Raw genomic sequence first — 23,994 nt, 5'->3', positions numbered from 1 at the left:
TGATAAGCTTAATTAGTCTTGTTATTAATTAACCGATTTCTAAAATGTTTCTCGTTAGACGAACGCCTTGGCAGAGAATATAAATGCCAAGGCCTTGAAGCAAGTTACGAAAGCGGGCGCTCTGACCGACTCCGAAACGACAACGACTGACAGAGAAAACACGCAAATGACCGACCTCGATCTGACCTTCAACATAAACGAGGTATAATGAACACTAATACCTTTAATTTCATCGCATCGCGTTCTTAAAGGGTTAGAGACACCTTTTTTGAAAAATGGCTAGTTTTGGTTTCTAAACATCTAAGCTTATATCCCAAGTGAAACGATTCAAATAAATTTATTCTTTTTGTAATATGAAAAAGAAAATACCCACCTTTGAACACGCTTCAAAGCAAAGAAATGTATTTGTACCCCTGGTGACGTCATTAAGGGTACCGTTTGCTATTAAAGCGCGTCAAGTATTTGTCATTTCTCGTTGCAAATGCTAAGCCTAATTATTGGTTTAGCGCCTAAGCTCCTGATAAAGAGTTCGGGGCACGTGCTCTCGATCGTGACGTCACCAGGGGTACCTCAATTTTAAATTGATAGAATGGTTGGATAAAGTTCAGTAAGTAGGTTTTGAATAAGACTTAAAAAATCAGAAAGAAATTATAAACTGCATATTCTGAATCAAGAAGATTTGTTCTTTCGGATAGGATTGCAATGGTTTAATTTTAAAAATTTTGATTTTTGGTGTCGCTAACCCTTTAAGTAGACTTTTCTCTTTGACGTTTGAACTGAACTGATCTAGATCGCGCTGGAAGTTTGTCGAGCCTCGGGACTGAATGAAGAGTCGAAAATGTTGAGTTTCGCTCTGTACGATATTGGGACCAAAGTGGTCATGCGCACACACGACATGAACGTCGCCTTGTTCCTGGGAGGCATCACCATGGAGAATCTGGAATTCACCAGTAAGTGCATGCATGACCAAGAGGGGATATCTAGTTTACTAGGGAGAAGGTGCAAGATGCCTTTGTATTCGCGTGCCATAGTCCCAGTCCCCCTTTCAAAATACAAGGGGGACGTAAAAGGAGGACACCTCGCTATTTTGCTACACTCTCCTCAGTCGGAAAGTACGTAATTTTTGCCATTCGCGCCGCGCTGAAGTGAGTTCTCAAGAACCAATGAGATGCTGGTTGTAATTTAGAGGGGGCGGGGATTAACTCCGGACTTACGTTTGGACTGCAGATAAAGCTAGATTATGAATGTGCAGACGAATTTATACCTTCTCCCTAATAAACTAGATATCACTTCTTGGTTAAACATAAGAACTTTTTTACTCCTACCCTTTAATTATCATTGGTGTTCACGATTGTGTCCAGTGTTCGATATTTAGGGTCTGGGTGTTCACATTTGGGGTTCTCTTATGGGTTTGGGAAATAGGATATTGTGCAAAATTTAGTGGAGTTGAAAAGCTAAAAACATAGCGAATTGTGTCTAAAGAATCATATCCTGGAAGTCTAAATTTCATCTTAAGCAAGTAGTCCACTAAGCCTTGCGAAACCGTATCGTTAACGTAACGTCACGTATCCAAATACGAACAGAACGCCATCTGATTACGTTTCTTAAACGATGCTTTCGGACTTAGGTAATGGGCGCCCTCTTTCGGATGATTTACGAATTTAAAGGAATAGCGACTTGATTTAAAAATTATCTCAAATCTAAAGAAAACCTTACTTTTTTGAGAGTTTAAACTCTTCTGATTCCAAAAATATGCTTGATTAATATTTAAATATGAAGGAAAACACAGAAAAACAGTTTGAAAACTTGAAATTTGGGGGACAAAAGCAAATTTGCGGAGAAGATTTTTGGCGGGTTTTCTCCTTGCTACGTCACTCACGGCATCTCGCGGAAAAGCCAAGCGCGAGACTCCCGAGTCTACTAATGCGGCGCGAATCTGAATAAAATAGGCTTAACGCGGCGCTGAGACACTTATAGGCGTCACGTGAGCGACATCTAGAGTGAAAGTTTCTGGTTTCTCCTTACTACGTCATCAAGCGAAACAAAATTTTAACTAGGCCTTTTCCAAACACAAAACTTTGATTGCAATTTTACAAATTTCTACGAAACCAAATACAAAAGTAAACATATCATAATAAACTAGATTTTTCAAGGATTTTTTTAGCATTTTAAGTTTGAGGATGACGAAAATTATGTCACTAACACTTTAAGCAAAACAGGGTTGCCACAGTACCTGGAAATCCTGGAAAAGTCAGGGAATTTAAAAATGGGTCGGAAAGGCAGGGAATTTAAAAATGGGTCGGAAAAGTCAGGGAATTTAAAAATGGGTCGGAAAAGTCAGGGAATTTAAAAATGGGTCGAAAAGGCAGGGAATTTAAAAATGGGTCGGAAAAGTCAGGGAATTTAAAAATGGGTCGAAAGGGCAGGGAATTTAAAAATGGGTCGAAAAGGCAGGGAATTTAAAAATGGGTCGAAAAGGCAGGGAATTTAAAAATGGGTCGGAAAAGGCGGAATTTAAAAATGGGTCGAAAAGGCAAAGAATTTAAAAATGGGTCGAAAAGGCAAAGAATTTAAAAATGGGTCGAAAAGGCAGGGAATTTAAAAATGGGTCGGAAAAGTCAGGGAATTTAAAAATGGGTCGAAAAGGCAGGGAATTTAAAAATGGGTCGGAAAAGGCGGAATTTAAAAATGGGTCGAAAAGGCAGGGAATTTAAAAATGGGTCGAAAAGGCAGGGAATTTAAAAATGGGTCGAAAAGGCAGGGAATTTAAAAATGGGTCGGAAAAGGCAGGGGATTTAAAAATGGGTCGGAAAAGGCAGGGAATTTAAAAATGGGTCGGAAAAGGCAGGGAATTTAAAAATGGGTCGGAAAAGGCAGGGAATTTAAAAATGGGTCGAAAAGGCAGGGAATTTTGAAAGTTTCAGCAGGCTGCCATTACAGAGGATAGATAGGAGGGTGTGACGTCATTAGAAAGTTCGTAGTAGCAGACTAGTTAGGGGGTGTAGACTGACCGCTTAGCCTAGCAAAGGTTAGTTTAAAGCAAAGCGCGGCTCCGGTGGATCCCCTACAAGTTGACTTTCCTCCTGAACTCCGGGTTTAGCTTGGCGGAGGCTAGTGGGCGGGATTTATAAGTGGACTTATAAATCCCGCCCACAAATGTCTCTTGCCTTCGCCAAGCCAGAACTGGAGTTCCTAAGGAAAGTCAATTTGTAGGGGATCCGCGCTTTGCTTTAAGCTCTGCTCTCGTGGACGAATTCTGATTGGTTCCTGACTTTGGTAAGGTAAAATTTGGTATATGTCCTTACCTTAATCAGCATGATAGAACCTCTACGGACGGGAGCCGACATTTGCTTTAAAGCAAAGCGCGTGTCCAGCGACTCCCCTATAAAGGTAACTTTCCTCCTGAACTCCGGGTTTTGGCTTGGCAAAGGCTAGTGGACGGGGTTTATAAGTGCACTTATAAATCCCGCCCACAAATGTCTCCTGCCTTCGCCAAGCCAAAACTGGAGTTCGTAAGCAAAGTCAACTTGTAGGGGATCCGCGCTTTGCTTTAAGGTTACCCTGTCGGTGTCCGAATATTCGAGAACTCTAATCGATTAATCGAACTTTCTTTATGGATCTATTAATCGTATCTAGTTTGGTTTCGAATATTTCATTTCTAATCTTATTTAATCCGAACTTTTCTATCTATGTTGAGAGATTACTCAGAGACCCGTTGCTAATGTGGAAAAAATATCACTTCTTGTTAAAAATCAAATGAAGTTAATTATAAAATGCCCAATTTTAAATTCAACTCGAAATTGTTTTTATTTGTTAGGAGGAAAAACTATCGCTGGACAAGGAAACGGCGGCTATTGATTTGAAAGGTCTCGCCAAGGACTATTTCTACCAAGAACAGAAGAGTTTCTTTGATAATCTACATTTCTCGCCATTGAAGGTAAAACCCCTCCACCCCTTCCTTAAATCGTATTTAAATAGGAGTAATTAAACGTGACTCCTTATTCAGGTTCATCTGAGCTTCTCAATGTCGGGGGGCGTGGATTCGGGATCGACGGATGGACACCAACAGAGTTTCGGAATCCATTCGGACTTTCTCAATCTGCTATTGCAAAGTATCGGTGTCACCATAACGGAAGTTCAAGACGTTGTATTCAAGTAAGACAAAGACATCTTTTAAAATTTTAAGGAATTGTTACTAAGAAATTTATATGAAAAATCATAATGGAAGTTAATGAGTTCTATCCTGAGAAGTATAAGACTTTAACGCTTTGTACAGTACATATTGCTGTTAGAAAAAATTCTATTTGGCATTGGAGATCGAAATTACGCTTCCCAATCCCAGTATCGAGATTCTCCTAAACTTACGAAAGAATTCGACAGTGGGGGAATATAGTTTTCTAGGTTAGGAGCGTGGGAAAGTGACGTAAAAGTTTCATTAGATCCTATAGAGCAGTCTAAAAGACTTAAGTGTGACGTCATCCATGCTATCTTGCCCATAGAACCAAAGCGGTACCAAACATGGCCACCGCCCACTGACAAAGCTAAGCCTACCTAGGCCATGACGTCAGAACTGACATAAATCTGTTGCTGACGCCAAAATTAGTCCTTAGTAGCTGCGTGGGAAATAAGGTGGTGGCACAGGGCAAATGACCGCAGTTAAAAATTGCTTGGTCCAGTTTAAAAATTAAATCGGAGGGGTCAGTGGTCCATGAGACTGCTAAGAAAATTCGAGAAAAACCAGAGTCCAGTCATTAACTCAACTATTTTAATAGACCCAACCAACAAATAAAGAAGCTGGCTGGGTCTCGTCTCCATCTAATTCTAAAGGATATGATCACGTGACTAACAAGGTTGCCTGTAGCACCATCTGTCGTTGAGCTACGAAAATAAATCTCTTATTTTTCTGATTGGACTAGTCTCGACAGAGTCTGACTCTTGTGGGAAAACAGGTTCTGCGCATGGCAAAATTGAGCCAATCAGTCTATCCCTTTCTCACCTCAAAACTGGTAGAACGAGATCTGAGCCGTTATAAGAATTCAAAAGATTTGTTGGTTGGGTGACCTTGGGTCTATTATCCACTTCTTTAGTTTAGCAGACGAAGCTCGATCCCTGGTCAATGGTCATGGACCAGTTTATTTATTCCAGACCCGGGTTCGCTGGCCTAATGTCCAGTTTTAAAAAAACTCCTTACTTCCCACCCGGGTCCTTAGCTTAGAATGTTGCCTACGCTATATCAAGGCCCGAGTACGCTCTTCTGGCTAGGGGGGACTTTTAAGGAACGCGACACCTTGTTTTTTGCTCTTTTCTTTTCGCAGACGGCGCTCGTAGCAGTCCCATTTTAAGGGATCTTCCATTTATTTGAAATTGGAGGGAGCGTGCATAAATATGATGGGCCAATTTTTTTAATAAAAAATTACTATTTTCCAGCATTTCAATGCTATTAATAATGCGTAATTATTCTAATATTCTAATAGTTATAATATATTTTTATTATTATTAGAAAGATTTATAATAATGATAATTATTATTTTTATCAAAAACGATAATTGAAACTATTCATTGTTATGTCATTGTTCATGATACGAAACAAGCATGTTGAAAGTTTTTCACTTAAAGGAATAGCGACGTGATTTAAAAATTATCTCAAATCTGAAGAAAACCTTACTTTTTTGAGAGTTTAAACTCTTCTGATTCCAAAAATATGCTTGATTAATATTTAAATATGAAGGAAAACGCGGGAAAAAACACTTTGAAAACTTGAAATTTGGGGGCCAAAAGCAAATTTTGCGGAGAAGATATTTGGCGGGTTTTCTCCTTGATACGTCACTCACGGCATCTCGCGGAAAAGCCAAGCGCGAGACTCCCGAGTCTACTAATGCCGCGCGAATCTGAATAAAATAGGCTTAACGCGGCGCTGAGACACTTATAGGCGTCACGTGAGCGACATCTAGAGTGAAAATTTCTCCTTACTACGTCATCAAGCTAAACAAAATTTTAACTAGGTCTTTTCCAAACACTAAACTTTGATTGCAATTTTACAAATTTCTACGAAACCAAATACAAAAGTAAACATATCATAATAAACTAGATTTTTCAAGGATTTTTTTTAGCATTTTAAGTTTGTGGGTGACGAAAATTATGTCACTAACACTTTAAACTTGTTGCAATTACCATTTAATTATTTATTCACATTTAAAATCTTTCGGGATAGTGTATAAATAAATTAGTGTTTTTCTGATTGTAAGAAGATCATAAGGGTCGCGAGCATGATTATGTAACAATGGCCTTAAATAATTTTCTAGAATGTCCCAAACTCCCATTCCCAATCGACGCCGAAATCGGCCGAAACCGCTGCCGCGTACAGCGTACACGCACGTACCCAATCCCGACCCGTTCTCCCTTAAGGCTTAAGCCGGGAGCTACTAGAGAGTTTAAGCATCCCCTAAACGCGTACGTGTAGCTACCTTCCACAGTGCATTAGACCAATGCATTGTCAAAGGTGGCTACACGTACGCGTATAGGGGATGCTTAAACTCTCTACTCGCCCGTCTCGTCGCCTTTTCTAGCGCGGGAAAATAAGTATTTCAAATAATATGACGTCACACAGGTCCTGCTACAAGCGCTCCTGGTGGGAAAAAACGGCGAATTAAATTGTCAGTTTTTCAATGGAAATTGGGTGCCGTACTCGGGCCTTGATATAGCGTAGGCAACGCTTAAAACTCCAAAAGCGTCATTCCATAACTGACGCCGAGATCGGAACTAATAAAGCACTTGGTTAACAACAGTCTTATACTTCCCGTGATAATAGTCTGTATCTTCTGGTCATTGTGCTAAAATCATTCTTTGGTCCAATTAGATTGAACTATTTCGAAAGAAACAACAGTTTCATGACCAATCAGCAGCTAATCAACGCAGCTGTTTCACACTACAGTAGTCAGGTGAGTTTTCCCAACATGTTTTTTTGCTGCATTCTCGAACATTTTCTGAGATTTTTGCGCTTTTGTCGTCAAGGCTATTAAGCAATTTTACGTGCTTCTGCTGGGATTAGACGTGATAGGCAACCCCGTTGGTCTTTTATTGGGCATCAAATCGGGTATCGGCGATTTTTTCTACGAGCCCATTCAAGGGGCTATCGAAGGACCCGAAGAATTCGCCGAGGGTCTGGCCTTAGGGGTCAAGAGTTTGCTCGGACATACAGTCGGTGAGTACTACCTACCTCCATTACAAATATAATTTCTTAATTTCTTAATCTCAAATGTCAATTAAAGTATAACGGTATTTAAATTTAATGTTAATTTTAACTAATTACTTAATAAATATGGCGCTAATTTTATTGATTAAGGTTTTACTGGAATTAATGATTAAGAACTTTGGTTCAATCACGATTAGAAAAGTAAATTCCTATTAGGAACACGATTAGATTAATCGATTATTTTCAAGGTCAAAAACTGTTCTATTAATCGACTAATATCAAATAATTTATTTTGTGAAAATCAGTAAATCAAATGATTTGAATTGATTATTCGAAACATCGATTAATCCTCAAAATTACAGAGGTCTTATATATAACCCGATTAATTAATCGATTAAATTCTTTTCGAATTGAATATTTGAAACCTCGATTAATCGTCAAAATTACACAGTCTTGTATATAACCCGATTAATTAATCGATTAAATTCTTTTTGAATTTATTATTTGAAACCTCGATTAATCGTCAAAATTACACAGAGATCTTGTATATAACCCGATTAATTAATCGATTAAATTCTTTTCGAATTGATTATTTGAAACCTCGATTAATCGTCAAAATTACAGAGGTCTTATGTATAACCCGATTAATTAATCGATTAAATTCTTTTTGAATTGATTATTCGAAACCTCGATTAATCGACAAAATTACAGGTCTTGTATATAACCCGATTAATTAATCGATTAAATTCTTTTCAAATACTGTTAGAATAGTTAATGCTTATTAGATCTCCAATTTGAGTATTCATCAAATATTACAAAATAATCGATGCTAAAAGCCAGTAAATGGCTATTGGTTTCGTTAATCGAGTGTTTCTAAAATAGCAATAAGATAGCCTTATAATAAAACCAAAAAAATTAATCGATTAAATTGTTTTCAAACACTGTTAGAATAGTCAATGCTTATTGGATCTCCGGTTCGATTAATCGTCAAAACTTACAGAATAATCGATTCTAAAAGCCAGTAAATGGCTTTTGATTTCATTAATCGATTAATGAAATTACAAAATAGTCATATATAAAACCCAAAAAATTAATCGATTAAATTTTTTACAAATACTATTGTTTATTAGATCTCCAGTTCGATTAATCGTCAAATATTACAGAATAATCTATTATAAAAGCCAGTAAATGGTTTTTGATTTCGTTAATCGATTATAAAATAGTAATGAAATTACAAAATAGTCATATACAAAACTCAAAAAATTAATCGATTAAATTTTTTCCAAAACACTATGAGAATAGTTAATGCTTATTATATCTCCAGTTCGATTAATCGTCAAATATTACAGAATAATCGATTATAAAAGTCAGTAAACGGCTTTTGATTTTGTTAATCGATTATAAAATAGTAATGAAATTACAGAATAGTCATATATGAAACCCAAAAAATTAATCGATTAAATTATTTTAAAATACTATTAGAATACTCAATGCTTATTGGATCTCCGGTTCGATTAATCATCAAAATTTACAGAATAATCGATTCTAAAAGCCAATAAATGGCATTTGATTTCTTTAATCGATTGTAAAATAGTAATGAAATTACAGAATAGTCATACATAAAACTCAAAAAATTAATCGATTAAATTCTTTTCAAATACTGTTAGAATAGTCAATGCTTATTAGATCTCCAGTTCGATTAATCGTCAAAATTAACAGAATAATCGATTATAAAAGCCAGTAAATGGCTTTTGATTTCTTTAATCGATTATAAAAGCCAGTAAATGGCTTTTGATTTCTTTAATCGATTATAAAATAGCAATAAAATTCTCAAATTTTCTAAAATAGACTAAAAAATGGCAGTTCAAAAATTACAAATTTGACCTAAGGGTTTGATTAAAATTCTGTAATAATAATAATAACGTTAGAGTTCTCGAATAATAATATTCTCGAATATGCGCAACTCCTGTTTATTAATCTATTACTGACTATAGGTGGAGCTGCGGGCGCCGTGTCTCGTATCACGGGTTCCTTAGGAAAAGGATTGGCAGCTCTGACCATGGACAAGGACTATCAAAGAAGACGGCAACAACAAATTAACAGAAGACCGCAAAACGCGGCGCAAGGAATGGCCCAAGGTGGAAAAAACCTCGTAATGGTATGTGCGCCAACCTTTTTTTTGTAACATAATAAAATTAAGTATGATATGCAATTTCCATTTCCGTAAGACTAAAAAAAAGTGTTGTTCCAATCATTTGAGTGAAAATGGAACTAGATGGGAGGGAACTTAAAGGGAGGGTGAAATGGAAAATCAAGTGATTTTTTTTTTTATCTATTCTTCTGCGAAATATAAGACCAATCAAGCAATAGTGAAACCGGAGCATCCGAGATGATCTAGGCCTGTGCCTATCGCGAAGCGAGAATATTTTTTTAACAAATTTAGTTCGCCGTGTTTTCTCGCTTGGGGGCGCTTTTAGTATCGTAAAATAAAAATTAGTTCAGCCTCGTGACCCCGTCGACTGCTACAATATTAGGGCAAGGTTTAGACGTAGAGCGGTGAAGCCGAGGTCGCGGATAGTAAAAAAGCGTTTTAGAAAATTGGCGAAGAACTTTATCACGGATGTGTATTGTAGAAGGAGTAGAGACTAGGCCTCTAGGGCCTAGACATAAGCGTACTAGTGGTCCGCGCACGATTTTCGCGCATACCGAGCCTATGTAAACAATCTCTGACGTCACGTGTTTTAAAGAAGGCGTCGTTTTCTTCTTTCCCGGCTTAATTCTTTGAATATTTTCCATATTATAATTAATATAAATAGAAATAATAGTAAAAATAAAAATTTGAATAAGATTTGCAAACGGACTCGATACACAAAAGACCGAGGCTTAACCCTCCTGAACGTTCGTAGCTCGCGGCCATCTTTATTGTTTACATGGGCTCGCCTAGGTTTGGAGGGAGGGTCAAAATTCATATCCCCTTTTTATGGACAAATAAGGTCTAGCTTTTTTTAGTAGAGGGGAAGCTACGAGTCTCTACTCCTTCTACAATACAGCTCCGTGCCTTTACTAAACAATCATGCCAAAGAAGTAAAGGATAAAAGAGCTAAGCTTAAAAAATGAAAGGTTACGAAGGAGTAAAAAAATTCCTCTTATGGTATAATAAAACTGTGAATTAGCAACTTCAAGAAGTTTCGCTTTACTAAAAAACAACAATGTTAAAATCTCATAATTAATTTTGTTGTCCACACAATCTAAACAAAAGATTCAATAAAAAATAATTACGTTAATTTAAGGATGAAACCTTTCTCTTTCATAAAAATTTTATAATTGGCCCCTAAAATATCAACGACAATTTATGGAAGGCCCCCTTCGCAACTGTAATAAATAAAAGCGCCATCTAGTACACATATTGGGTGAAAATATTTCCTCTATGAAACTGGATATTTCCCCACGTAAAAATCGACACGCACTGGCCTTGATATCTCGGTGGCTCCGGTGAAACATCCAAAAAATACAGTTTAAATTATTTTAAAATAATTTGTTTGAAATTAGCACCTCCGATTAATCGCGTAACACCCTGCCTTTTTATTAACAAAATTCTATTGGCACGCTCCGTGTCTAATAGACCTTTTCACTGGTAGAGCGGGGGTGAAAAGGGGGGAAAATTTCGAGAGGTGAGCATGCGTAGAAAGAATGTTTGGGGGCAGTGCAGTACTTTTAGCCATTCCTTTTGCCTTAATTGCTACGCATTCGAGTTTATTTTTATAAAACAGTGTTGTATTACTTATTGTAAAAGTATTAATTGAACTTCCGAGGTAAAATTTTATCGAATTCAATTGATAGACGTAAAATTAGGGCGTTTAATGAAATTCTACTCACTAAATTGGGCGCCCGGGCTTACGGGCATTTATACACAGCGCTTTCGGCACGGCATCGGCGGACATCGCCGTCTATTCGCCGATGAAGCGGTGATCCCGTACCGTCGCCAAGGCTTAGTGAGTTATAGCGGCCTACTAATATCAATGCACCGTTCCCATTAGAACTTAAACACTTTATTTCTTAACATGATTTTAATTGTACTATCTCGGTTTTAAATACTAGGCATTTAATTTTAATATTAAATTTCAAAAGGTCTCCCATACGTCCATCGTAGTTTAACTCCATAGAAGCGCTATAACTCATGCCCCCAAACATTGCAACTTCTCATGCGCGGCCTTTAATGTTAATAGGTCTATGCAATTTGTCACCAGATTTCAGAAAGTTTGCCCGTGATGTGTCAATCGTGACGCTTTTAACAACAAATTTTATATTTAACACACGAAACTTTTTATGTCAACTTTTTGTTCTTTTGTTAATGAAATATGTTATTAGGGTTTCGTGGAAGGTGTGACGGGTGTGGTGACGAAACCAATGACGGGAGCCAAAGAGGAGGGCTTCGGTGGCTTCTTTAAAGGCGTGGGCAAAGGCTTAATTGGTGTCGTTGCTAGACCAACGGCTGGTGCTATCGATTTTGCGAGTGGATCGTTGGACGCTGTCAAAAAGTAAGTCCTAATTAAACTATTCCACATTGTCACAAATAAATCGGGCCCGGTTGTAACGGAGATAATTAGAAAGGGAGTAGAAGCTGCTGCCTTTCACAAAGCAAAACATGACGCGGTCACGTGACAAATTTAACGCCTACAAGCGGGGGGGGAGAGATCAAACTTATCTTCCCAGTTGCTTCTGATCACGCGGTTTTCAGATCTCCATCTTACCCCCAAGTTTCCACAAATCACGTGATCATAATAGCTAAGATGACGGAATGCGAATAAATGCGATATTTACAAATTCATATCATATTTTACCACACACTTTCAAGTCTTTACTTTCAAAATATCAAGTTTTTTAATATAATTGAAGCAAAGTTTCTATTTTTAAAATCCATTGAAAAATCACGAAAACTCGGTTTCGATATATCGGCTGCGTTCAGTAACACTCATCAGGAAAAACATCGATGTTTGGGAAAATGAAATCGGTGTTCTTCTGACGTCATGATGACGTTGCAGTTGTTGAACGGCACAATTTTGTGTAATCGATGCTTTGCTTTTCTTAATGGCGACGATATTATGATAACGTTAGGGCAGAGGCTTAAATAATAAATCCGAAATATTTACAAAGATATTGTACTTCAATTTATAAATTAAATAAAAATTCTGTCAGAATCCATTTTTTACCGAAATAATATATTGCTTTTTAGTATTATTATCCATAAGGATAATATTTGTCAATTCTACATTATTTTAATTGTCGCGGCGCAAAATGACGAAATTTACGTCATGAATCCGATGCTCATCAAAAAAACCTCCTCTCACAGCTGATTTTTCTGATGGGCATCCGATGAGCATCATGACGTCACGCCCAAAGACGCGAAAAACCGTTCAGTAAGACATCGATGTCATCTTTTAGTCATCGATGTTTTTGATGCCGGTTACTGAACGCAGCCATCAACAACTCTGTCTTGTCGACATCACTATGACGTCAGGAAAAAATGCGCGGGAATCCTATACGCGGTGTCTCGAGCGTCTCGCCTCAGTCTAAACTCTGGGTCTGATAGCGAAGAGAGTGGCACCTCTGACGTGAAAAATATATCTGTGACGTCGGACTACGGGAAACGTTTTAGCCTTTCATAAAAAGTGGATTTCAAATAATTTCAAATGAAGCATTTTGAAATGCATATTGCGGCCAAATAACCAGCAGAAATCGGAGGGAGAATTAAAAGCTTGATATTTTTGAATTCACAGAAATTAATTCTGTCTTTTGCTATATAAATCAGAGGTTTTTCAAACGAAGCTTCTAATTCCCTTTAAAACCGTTAGCCCAGGGATTCCTTTCGGTTTCTTCGGAATGGCTTATTATAAGTCTCAAAAAAGAATTACGACTTTAGAATATTTTACATGGTTCGTAATATTACGTTATTCGCAGAGCGATGGATACCTCCGAAGAGGTCAAGAGGGTCAGACTGCCAAGGTTCATTCAACCTGATACCATTATACGACCATACATTACCTTTGAAGCTGAAGGATTAAGATTACTTCTCGTGAGTTCATTCATTTAGTGTCCCCAAATGTGGATGAGAGGGAAAGTATGACAATGGCCATAGAGCCTGTGTTAAAAAACGCGGACATCAAAGTTTCGCCAATAACTATTTAGTTTACTAGTGACTGATGAACTTGCAAACTCGCGACTGAAAGTAGTTCAGACATTTATGCTCCTTGGTTTAACCATAGCCCACTCGATCACGCGCATCAAGATGCAAGCTGCTCGCGCTATAGCTAAATTACCGAGATTTGGTTTAAACGTATCAAGTTTTATGTGCTCTTCTATTTCTTCGATAACTTTACTTAAATCCAAATTATACCTTCAAATACCTTTTAAAACATTACCAGCTACTCTGTCCTTAGTACAAACACAAATCGAGGAAGTTCTAGCATACACAATAGCAGACGACGGTAACCGCGTAACCGCGAATTAACACAAGACCTATTTTAGGGGAGTGAACAGGCCCAGTATAGCTACGCCAATAAAACGGTCAACTACGGCGAAACTCTGATGACTCGCCATCACTTTTGGCAATTTTCATACTTTTCCCCTCATCCACTTTTGGTTTAATCAATTTCGAACGGAGAGCTTATGTTTGGTTTTCTTTTGATCGTGCAGGACGTGGAAAAGGGGAAATTCGCGTCCACGGATACGTACGTGGCTCATGTCCCAATAACGGACGAAAAGAAAACCTTCCTGATGGTCACCAGTCAGTAAGTCCATTAATATTTTTCTATCTTTTATATAAAGCGCGCAAAATTACTTAATCAATTCATAAAATCAACTTCAAAACTAGGCTTAAAGGGGACTTTCCTTGCGAACTTCGGGTTTGGCTTGGCAAAGGCTTGTGGGCGGGATTTATACATGCACTTATAAATCCCGCCCACAAATGCCTCCTGCCTTCGCCAAGCCAAAACGGGAGTTCGCAAGGAAAGTCAACTTGCATTAATAATTCTTTTAAAGCTAGTTACTAAAATTAGTTACTATTTGTCACTTTTTTGATCACTTCGGTGTTATTTATCTTCTCGACCACAACGTAAAACGTAATGTATTTGACTGTATGACGGTTTGAACGCAAAAATAGCGAGATCACAGTTGATCAAACCCCAAAATCGTGGAGCTTGAATGTTTAACTTAATATTTAAAATCAATCCAATTGAAATATATGTTTTGTTTTTCATTTAAAATGGCATCAATTGCTTTGCACTCTGAGCTGTGCTCCAAAATAGTTTAATTGAATTTCGCCGTTGACCTTTTATTAGGTGACCTTTCCTTCGACTAAAGCCCATAGATTGGGTTTAATTACGACACCAACCTTCAAAATATCTTTTATTATGAAAATCGGTCATCTTTGAAAACATTTCACTTAAATCAAGTGGATCTTTTTATAGCTTAATTTGCCCTTATTTAGTCACTTTTTGTTTACTAATATCATGAGTTAATAATATGTTAGCTCCCTATAAGTTACTCAGGCAATTCATTTTTATACTCCAACGTTTTCTCCCGCGCCGCCTAATTCCCAATTATATGCGACGCTCTGCGGCCGCCACGCGAACGAAAATCTTATTTACCCTTCTTTCCGGTTTTTCCCCGGAAGCGCGTGTAGTGGAAACTAGCCAATGATATCGGAGCTATTTAAGCAGCCGAATATTTCGCTCAGTAGCCTCGGTTAAGAAAACAGTTAAGAGATCAGTGGATTGGATTTAGCTCAGTTGTATAATTTTCTGGTTTCAAGTCACAATAACAACTCTTATCTTTAGCATTCTTGATCAATATCGGTAAATTGCATTGAGTTCCTACATATTTTTTTTTGTCTCAGTACTGACATAAACGCCATGATTTAATGCTAAATTGTTAAAACATAAACATTCACGACTAAAACACTCCCTTGGTGAAAAAGCAGCCGACGACTCGAGGTCGAGGAGCCGTACCAGCGGTATTTTTTTTCGACAAGAGAGAAATGAGAAGAAATCGCTGGATACATTACGCCTATGGAGCCTGAGTAACTTATAGGGAGCTAACATATTATTCACTCATGCTAATATTTAAGTTAATTAGTCACTTGTTCAACTAAAATTGAGCGTATGAGTGAGTATCAGCGCCAGTTCTATTAGACTCAACGAATTTTTCCGTTGCTGAGTTTAGGATGCGCATTTTAGGCGAATGAGGTCATATTTTCTGTTACAGGGTTCATACAAACCGGGAGAACCTGGAAAAATCAAAGAAATAAATAGTTGACAAAAACCTCAGGGAAAATTCAGGGAAATTTCGAATTTTTACTAAATTTCAGGGAAATTTCGAATTTTTACTAAATTTCAGGGAAATTTCGAATTTTTACTAAATTTCAGGGAAATTTCGAATTTTTACTAAATTTCAGGGAAATTTGGCAAATTTGCGTCAAACAGGGGCCGAGTAATTAAGCAAAATGTTCGTTAATATTCCCTCCATAGGATTAACATTACACTATACTTTGGAGGCTCATAACTCTGGTTATATTAGAGATACGGGCATGTCCTTTGAGTACGTTATAGTACTATTTGCCCCCATCCAACAATACTAACAACTTGTGGATCGAGTAAAATGGGGCCAAGTAGTTGAGGAAAATGTTCGTGAACATTCCCTCTATAGGATTAACATTACATTAAACTTTGGAGGCTATAACTCTGGTATTACATTAGAGATACTGGGATGTCCTTTGAGTATGTTATAGTCCTATTTGCACCCCATCCAACCATACGAACAACTTGTGGATCGAGTAAAATGGGGCCAAGTAATTGAGGAAAATGTTCGTGAAAATTCCCTCCATAGGATTATCATTACACTGTAGTTTGGAGGCTCATAACTCTGGTTCTACTAGAGATACGGGGATGTTCTTTGATTATGTAATAGTCCTATTCGCCCCCCCCTTCCTTCGTTAACATTCGCCCCATAGGATACTCCATATACGGGAAAAAATGGAAAACTCGTGGAAGTATATGGGGTAAAACCTGGAAATCTCAGGGAAATTTGTTTTCCAAAAGTTGCATGAACCATATGTGTGTTGGTTTCTCAATGCATTTTGGCCTGGCGTTAGCCATTTCAATGGAATTGCTTTCATAAACGTACTTATGTCTTTCCCATTGACTGCAAAGGCTTATGTGCTGAAACCGATTGGAGAACTTGCCCTTTATTATAATTATGCAAAATATTTATTCGTTTATCTAATTATGGTAGACTTTTGCGACCGTGTTCTATGAATAGAGGGGTTTTCAATCTTCAAAATGAGCCCTTGAAGTATTAATTCGAAGCTCTCAAACATAAGTTACGAAGATTTTAAGAGAAAAGTGTTCCAAATTAGAGCTGTTCCAAGTTAGGGCTACTGACACTGTATATAAGCATTTTCTTCCGGCGCCTTTTCTTCCGCTGTAACGTGAGTATATTGAGATTGCTCTAAATTTGCGGGAATGTTATCTGATTGCAGGCGAATTATCTACATCGAGAAAGGTGACGTTTTTGGTCAATGGAACGCCCCTTGGAATTACACGTGGGACGAAGTCAAAGAGACTCCCGTCATCACGGAAAAGGGAATCAAAATATTGTTAAAGGTAATGTCAACATTTATTCATTTATGGGCCAAAATTCATCAAAGTTAGCAGCATGGATAAAGAATGCGCATTGCGTGAGGTTGAAATTTGTTTTCACGCTATAGGATCGGCAACTCCCTATCTTGAACGACAGCTTATTCTGTATATACTCTCTTACAACATCGGTTGTCAGCACGCGCAAACCTAGGTCTCTATGTAACCTAGCTTTGTACGTGCTGTCAAGAAACCAAAAACTTCAGGATCTAAAATATCCGCGAGTTTTTTAGCTCGACTGCATGCACGGATCTCTAGGCCTTAGTTTCAAATACGTGTGAAATTGCCTACAGCCTACTACACGTTTTCGAAACCAAGGCCTAAAGGTCCGTACACTCCAGCTAAAAACTCGCCGATATTTTAAATCCTGATGTTCTTCGTCTCTTAACAGCACGCGCAAGGCTAGATTACATACAGACCTAGCTTTGCGAGTGCTGACAACCGATGTTGTAACAGAGTATGTTCAGAATAAGCTGTCGTTTGAGATAGGGAGTTGCCTATCCTGTAGAGTGAAAACAAATTTCAACCTCACGCGCATTCTGTATCCGTGTTTAGCACATTAATAACCCCTAAATATGAAAGGTAAGCAAATCCGGGCCTTTGCAGTATCGCCACGTTACCCCACGCGATGGCACAGTTTGAATTGGTGGCAAGGCCTAGGAAACCTAAACGGTTTTTCCGCGTCTTTCTTATTAAGCTAATGTTATAAGAGTTTTTCAAGAATGTGATTGGATTTATAGTTTTATAGTTCAAAAAATTTTTGTCCTGAATTAGTGCCAAAAATTTCCGACTGAAATGAAATGCGAGTCCATACAGTTGAGGTCAGGAGAGAAACGAGGGATTAAAAGTAGCCAAGGCTTAAATAAGTAGTCGTAACCACCCAGATAGGCAGGAATGCAAGATGACCGCCATATTAAAAAATCCAATCAATCCCAAACTTAAACCAAAAATTTGAAACTCACTCAAAAATTTCCGCTCGAGCCCTGCCTTCCAGCGTGCTATTTCCCCCTCCTGTGTACTAATAACAAGGGAGGTGGGCAATTTAACTGGTTACGTACGTCTACGCACCGTTTAATCAATTACTTAGCCATGTAGATGTTCCAAGCCCGACGTATTTTTTTGAACGCTGAGCGAAAAATATTGAGTAAGTTTCAAATTCTTGGCTTGAGTTTGGGATGACGTCATAGCCGCCATCTTGGATTTTTGATGACGTTGTATGGCGGCCATCTTGGATTTTTGATGACGTTGTATGGCGACCATCTTGAATTTTTGATGACGTTGTATGGCGTCCATCTTGAATTTTTGATGATTTTATATGGCGGCTATCTTGAATTCCTGCATATCTGGGTGGTTACAACTACTTAAATAAAGTGGAGTAGCACACTCGAATGTATTTGGGGTGACTACTTGACAAAATTGGACCAAAGGGGGGCGCTAGAGTTGCGCTGTTTAAACATCAGTTCCTATTCCCATTCATACCCAGGAGTTAATAATTTGAGGTTTAACTGACACATGAACTCATGGATTTAATTGATTTTACGCTTAATTTTTACTAAATGTAATTAGGATCATAAGAAAAAAACTGGTTTCTTTGGACATTCGGAAAACGGCAAAATAGTTTGTTTGAAAGATGCCGAACTCTGCAAGGTAAGCTTTTCCCGAACCAAGGACACTAACAGTCGTTTTAACCGCAATTATTCCAAAAAATGTTCAGTTCATAATTGGTAAAATGGAGGAAGCCATGCGCAACACGTTGCAAGAAAGGCGATCCTCGGGTTCCAAGTGGTCTTCGACTCCCAGTTCATCCATTCATTCTCAAGATTAGAAATAGTTCAGGCCACGCCCCTTCCCCTCCCCTCCCCCTCCCCCTTGCAGCTGCGCTAACGTCGATAGATCGAAATAGTTTAGGCCACGCCCCTTCCCTTCCCCTCCCCTCTCCCTTGCAGCTGCGCTAACATCGATAGATCAAAATAGTTTAGGCCACGCCCCTTCCCCTCCCCCTCCCCCTTGCAGCTGCGCTAACGTCGATAGATCGAAATAGTTTAGGCCACGCCCCTTTCCTCCCCTCCCCCTTGCAGCTGCGCTAACGTCGATAGATCGAAATAGTTTAGGCCACGCCCCTTCCCTCCCCTCCCCTCCCCCTTGCAGCTGCGCTAACGTCGATAGATCAAAATAGTTTAGGCCACGCCCCTTCCCCTCCCCTCCCCCTTGCAGCTGCGCTAACGTCGATAGATCGAAATAGTTTAGGCCACGCCCCTTCCCCTCCCCTCCCCCTTGCAGCTGCGCTAACGTCGATAGATCGAAATAGTTTAGGCCACGCCCCTTCCCTTCCCCTCCCCCTTGCAGCTGCGCTAACGTCGATAGATCGAAATTTTTAATTGTTGCAAAAAAAAAGTAATAATTACGCGCGTTAGTACTTTGGATAAAAATTTATATTTTCGCACATTTGTAATATAACGACTAAGAAATATCTTAGTTGAAATTAATTACTTATTTTAAAAAGCCGGTAATTAAAATTATATATAGAAATAAATACCCTATATAGATACGCTATGGAAAACTGAATTTCTTTATTTGTTATTCGCGATTTTGAATGAGAGAGCAAACATACCCTACGTAGAATGCAAACAACCCGATCGATGCAAACTTATCTGTTAACGTAATTCGTTGGTGATAACCGAGGCTTAGCTTTGTTATTCCCGATAACGAGTGCAAGGCTTAGCTTTGTTATTCCCGGTAACGAGTGCAAGGCTTAGCTTTGTTATTCCCGATAACGAGTGCAAGGCTTAGCTTTGTTATTCCCGATAACGAGTGCAAGGCTTAGCTTTGTTATTCCCGATAACGAGTGCAAGGCTTAGCTTTGTTATTCCCGATAACGAGTGCAAGGCTTAGCTTTGTTATTCCCGATAACGAGTGCAAGGCTTAGCTTTGTTATTCCCGATAACGAGTGCAAGGCTTAGCAAATGTATTTTAAGCTAGCGGGTCTTGAAACAAACCGATGCAAGTTCTGCTTTAAAACTAACGTAATTCGTTGTTGATAACCGACTTTTAGCTTTGTTATTCGCGATAACGAGTGCAAGGCTTAGCAAACGTTAGCGGTTCTTGCACAAATTTACCAATTAGAACAAACCGATGCAAGTTCTGTTTTTAAACTAACGTAATTCGCTGTGGAAAAACGAAAAGAATCTTTGTTATTCCCGATGCCGAGTGCAAGGCTTAGCAAACGTATTTTGAGGTTTCGGTTCTTGCCCGAATTTATCAATTGAAACAACACGATGCAAACTTATCTGTTAACGTAATTCGTTGTTGATAACCGAGGCTTAGCTTTGTTATTCGCGATAACGAGTGCAAGGCTTAGCAAACGTTAGCGGTTCTTGCCCAAATTTATCAATAGGAACAAACCGATGCAAGTTCTGTTTTTAAACTAACGTAATTCGCTGTGGAAAAACCAAAAGAATCTTAAGCTTATTCGCGATGCCGAGTGCTAAGGCTTAGAAAACGTATTTTAAGGTAGCCGTTCTTGCCCGAATTTACCAATTGAAACAAGCCGATGCAACTAACTTAATTCACTGTGGAAAAAACCAAAATAATCCTCGTTATTCTCTACGACAATTGCGAGGCTTAGCCAAGGTTAGTTTTTTCTTGCCTAGATTTGCCAGTTAAAATTCGTTCGCTGATCTGTTTTTCTCGAGATCCTAATCGTAGTTGTGACAAAGTAGCCCCATGTTGTTGACGCTAAGAGACCAATTTCGCCTTTGAACATGAAAATCATGAACGTAACTTACCAAAAACTATCCATTGCGTTCCGAAATGTTTAGTCTGAACATCTCAATCTTAAAATTTTATATAAAATAAAAGGATAATTTTTGGTAATTTTTCTCATTGATTTTGATGTTCTTTAATTAGTCTTGATTCCCCGCTCAAATGAAATAAATGAATCCTATTTAATAATATATAGTTTGGGTGCTGATTTTAATCGGTTAATAAAAACCTTATTTCGACTAATTTTAATTTTTCGAGGGATTTAGATTTCTTTTTCTAATCGATTAATTTAATCTCATTTCGATTAAATTTCTTTTTCTAATCGATTAATTTAAAGTTCTTTCGATTAAATTTCCCTTTCTAATCGATTAATTTAAAGTTCTTTCGATTAAATTTCCCTTTCTAATCGATTAATTTAAAGTTCATTTCGATTAAATTTCCCTTTCTAATCGATTAATTTAAAGTTCATTTCGATTAAATTTCCTTTTCTAATCGATTAACTTTACTTTTCTAATCGATTAATTAAAACCTCATTTCGATTAAAAGAATTTTCTAATCGATTAATTAAAACCTCATTTCGATTAAAAGAATTTTCTAATCGATTAATTAAAACCTCATTTCTATTAAATTTCTTTTTCTAATCGGTTAATTAAAACTTCATTTCGATTAACTTTCCTTTCTAATCGATTAATTAAAAGTTCATTTCGATTAAATTTCCTTTTCTAATCGATTAATTAAAACCTCATTTCGATTAAACTTCCTTTTCTAATCGATTAATTAAAACCTCATTTCGATTAAATTTACTTTTCTAATCGATTAATTAAAACCTCATTTCGATTAAATTTCCTTTTCTAATCGATTAATTAAAACCTCATTTCGATTAAATTTACTTTTTTAATCGATTAATTAAAACCTCATTTCGATTAAATTTCCTTTTCTAATCGATTAATTAAAACCTCATTTCGATTAAATTTATTTTTTTAATCGATTAATTAAAACCTCATTTCGATTAAATTTCCTTTTCTAATCGATTAATTAAAACCTCATTTCGATTAAATTTCCTTTTCTAATCGATTAATTAAAACCTCATTTCGATTAAATTTCCTTTTCTAATCGATTAATTAAAACCTCATTTCGATTAAATTTCCTTTTCTAATCGATTAATAAAAACCTAATTTCGATTAAATTTCTTTTTCTAAACCTCATTTTGATTTAATTTCTTTTTCTAATCGATTAATTAAAACCTAATTTCGATTAAATTTCTTTTTCTAAACCTCATTTTGATTTAATTTCTTTTTCTAATCGATTAATTAAAACCTCATTTCGATTAAATTTCCTTTTCTAATCGATTAATTAAAACCTCATTTCGATTAAATTTCCTTTTCTAATCGATTAATAAAAACCTAATTTCGATTAAATTTCTTTTTCTAAACCTCATTTTGATTTAATTTCTTTTTCTAATCGATTAATTAAAACCTCATTTCGATTAAATTTCTTTTTCTAATCGATTAATTAAAACCTCATTTCGATTAAATTTCCTTTTCTAATCGATTAATTAAAACCTCATTTCGATTAAATTTCTCCTTGGAATCGCGTTGGTTTTCTACGGATTTGTTTGGTTTAACGGTAACGGTTTAATTAAAACCTTTTTTACTATTATTATTTTAATATACGTATTATATCAATTTAATTGTTATTTTAACGTCAGTTGAAAACTGAAAAATTCTATAAAGTGTGTACCGTTTTTATGAATTATCAGAAATGTATTACTTTACACGAAGTTCACTTCTCCCTACCTCGCGCCGGCCATCATCTATGAAGTATTTTTAAAGGCTAGAAACGGTACCGTTCCTCCCGAACAGCGAGGCAGAGAGGTGAAAATAGAAACACTAGCGTGCGTAAAACCGGTTTTCTTACAATCGTATCATTGTTGTATCTTATGCAGCGGCTTCCCACTTGCGCGAAATACAGTTGAATCCCGCCGTTTCTAGGAAACGTCAGATTATCTTGGCAGTGGCCATTTATCACAGTTCTCTCTCGAGAGGAAAATTTTTTCTCTTCGCGACTAGCGCGCGTCGGGAGGGGGAAAAATATTCACGCCTCTTCACTCTTGCAAAGTTTTTTTTCGGGTTTTCTCTTCATAGATGATGTCCACGGTACTAACCATTATTGAAGTGAACTTCGTGCAAGGTAATATATTTCTGGAATTATTTATCGGACCGGTGTATGGACTGATTGTTATCGAGTTTTGCTTCAGAATACAAAACGGTGTTCATTTTGAAATTCCAATGTAGATTTTTTTTTAAATCTTTACAATGCCGGACAAAATTGTTGGTACGGAAATAAATCTTTGAAACATCGGAATTGCTTGTTTTGTATTTTTTCATTAAAGGGACTGTAAAGAGGTCGGCGGACCGTTGAATTTTTATTTAAAAAAACTCACCCGACCCATCCTCCCCTCTCTTGTGATTGGATGAGTGCCACCCTGCTTCGGCGTTTCCCCAGTTCTGATTCGCGAGAGTCCGAGACCCCCGCTGCGTTTGCTAGAAGGAAAGACTTTCGTTTTGCTCACCCCCCCCCCCCCGGGGATTGTGACGTCAATAACGACGTTTTAAAAAAAAATTCCAACGGTCCGCCGACTTCTTTAGAGACCCTTTCAGGTGCAAATAGACCATTTTGGAAAATACGTACAGAGAAAGTGACACACAGGTGCGAAGCCGTCATCAGAGTCCGAGACCCCCGCTGCGTTTGCTAGAAGGAAAGACTTTCGTTTTGCTCACCCCCCCCCCCCCGGGATTGTGACGTCAATAACGACGTTTTCAAAAAAAAAATTCCAACGGTCCGCCGACTTCTTTAGAGACCCTTTAAGGTGCAAATAGACCATTTTGGAAAATACGTACAGAGAAAGTGACACACAGGTGCGAAGCCGTCATCAGAGTCCGAGACCCCCGCTGCGTTTGCTAGAAGGAAAGACTTTCGTTTTGCTCACCCCCCCGGGGATTGTGACGTCAATAACGACGTTTTCAAAAAAAAAAAAAATTCCAACGGTCCGCCGACTTCTTTAGAGACCCTTTAAGGTGCAAATAGACCATTTTGGAAAATACGTACAGAGAAAGCGACACACAGGTGCGAGGCCGTCATTGGGGTATTCTTACCTCTCGCCATGAAGCACTGCTAGGGGCAGTGCGAATGCCTCCTGCGTGTAGTGAACATGAACTCCATCTGGCGTGGCTTTTTGGCGCGAGAGAGAATGCCCCAATGTTGGCCTCGCCCCTGTGTCAGGGTTCATACAAACCTGGAAAACAGGGAAAACCTTGAAAAATCAGGGAAATAAATAGTTGACAAAAA

General features: G+C 37.7%; 2 protein-coding genes and 1 long non-coding RNA gene across 4 annotated transcripts in view; 2 read left to right on the top strand and 1 right to left on the bottom strand.

Annotated features, from left to right (window-relative positions):
* Positions 1-4,146, top strand: part of LOC149692819 (intermembrane lipid transfer protein Vps13-like) — a 33,431-nt gene extending 29,285 nt beyond the window's left edge. For both annotated transcript variants that reach the window (XM_089868751.1, XM_089868752.1), the window contains exons 15-18: positions 59-202; positions 791-950; positions 3,818-3,937; positions 4,007-4,146. In XM_089868751.1, the coding sequence (XP_089724877.1) occupies positions 59-202; positions 791-950; positions 3,818-3,858 (345 nt within the window). In that variant the 3' untranslated portion in view covers positions 3,859-3,937; positions 4,007-4,146. The remainder of the gene's footprint in view (positions 1-58; positions 203-790; positions 951-3,817; positions 3,938-4,006) is intronic.
* On the top strand, positions 4,025-18,709 carry LOC149692818 (intermembrane lipid transfer protein Vps13-like). The gene is made up of 11 exons (XM_089868779.1): positions 4,025-4,155; positions 6,857-6,938; positions 7,012-7,201; positions 9,187-9,350; positions 11,107-11,184; positions 11,561-11,730; positions 13,151-13,265; positions 13,886-13,980; positions 16,728-16,851; positions 18,451-18,531; positions 18,599-18,709. Exons 1-11 carry the CDS (start codon positions 4,025-4,027, stop codon positions 18,707-18,709), a joined length of 1,341 nt encoding a protein of 446 aa, XP_089724905.1.
* A 2,954-nt stretch (positions 18,710-21,663) lies between these two features.
* Positions 21,664-22,376, bottom strand: LOC149692817 (uncharacterized). Its single transcript, XR_016382920.1, has 3 exons — positions 22,123-22,376; positions 21,964-22,049; positions 21,664-21,817 (listed from the first exon to the last, which is right to left on the bottom strand). It is a non-coding gene; the product is annotated as an uncharacterized LOC149692817 (long non-coding RNA).
* Positions 22,377-23,994: the final 1,618 nt, after the last annotated feature.

Source organism: Phalangium opilio, unplaced genomic scaffold, assembly GCF_054372755.1.
Source record: "Phalangium opilio isolate 3A_F unplaced genomic scaffold, DU_Popi_V2 ptg000024l_1, whole genome shotgun sequence".
NCBI classification, from domain to species: domain Eukaryota; kingdom Metazoa; phylum Arthropoda; class Arachnida; order Opiliones; family Phalangiidae; genus Phalangium; species Phalangium opilio.
This window is presented reverse-complemented; position numbering and strand designations above follow the sequence as displayed.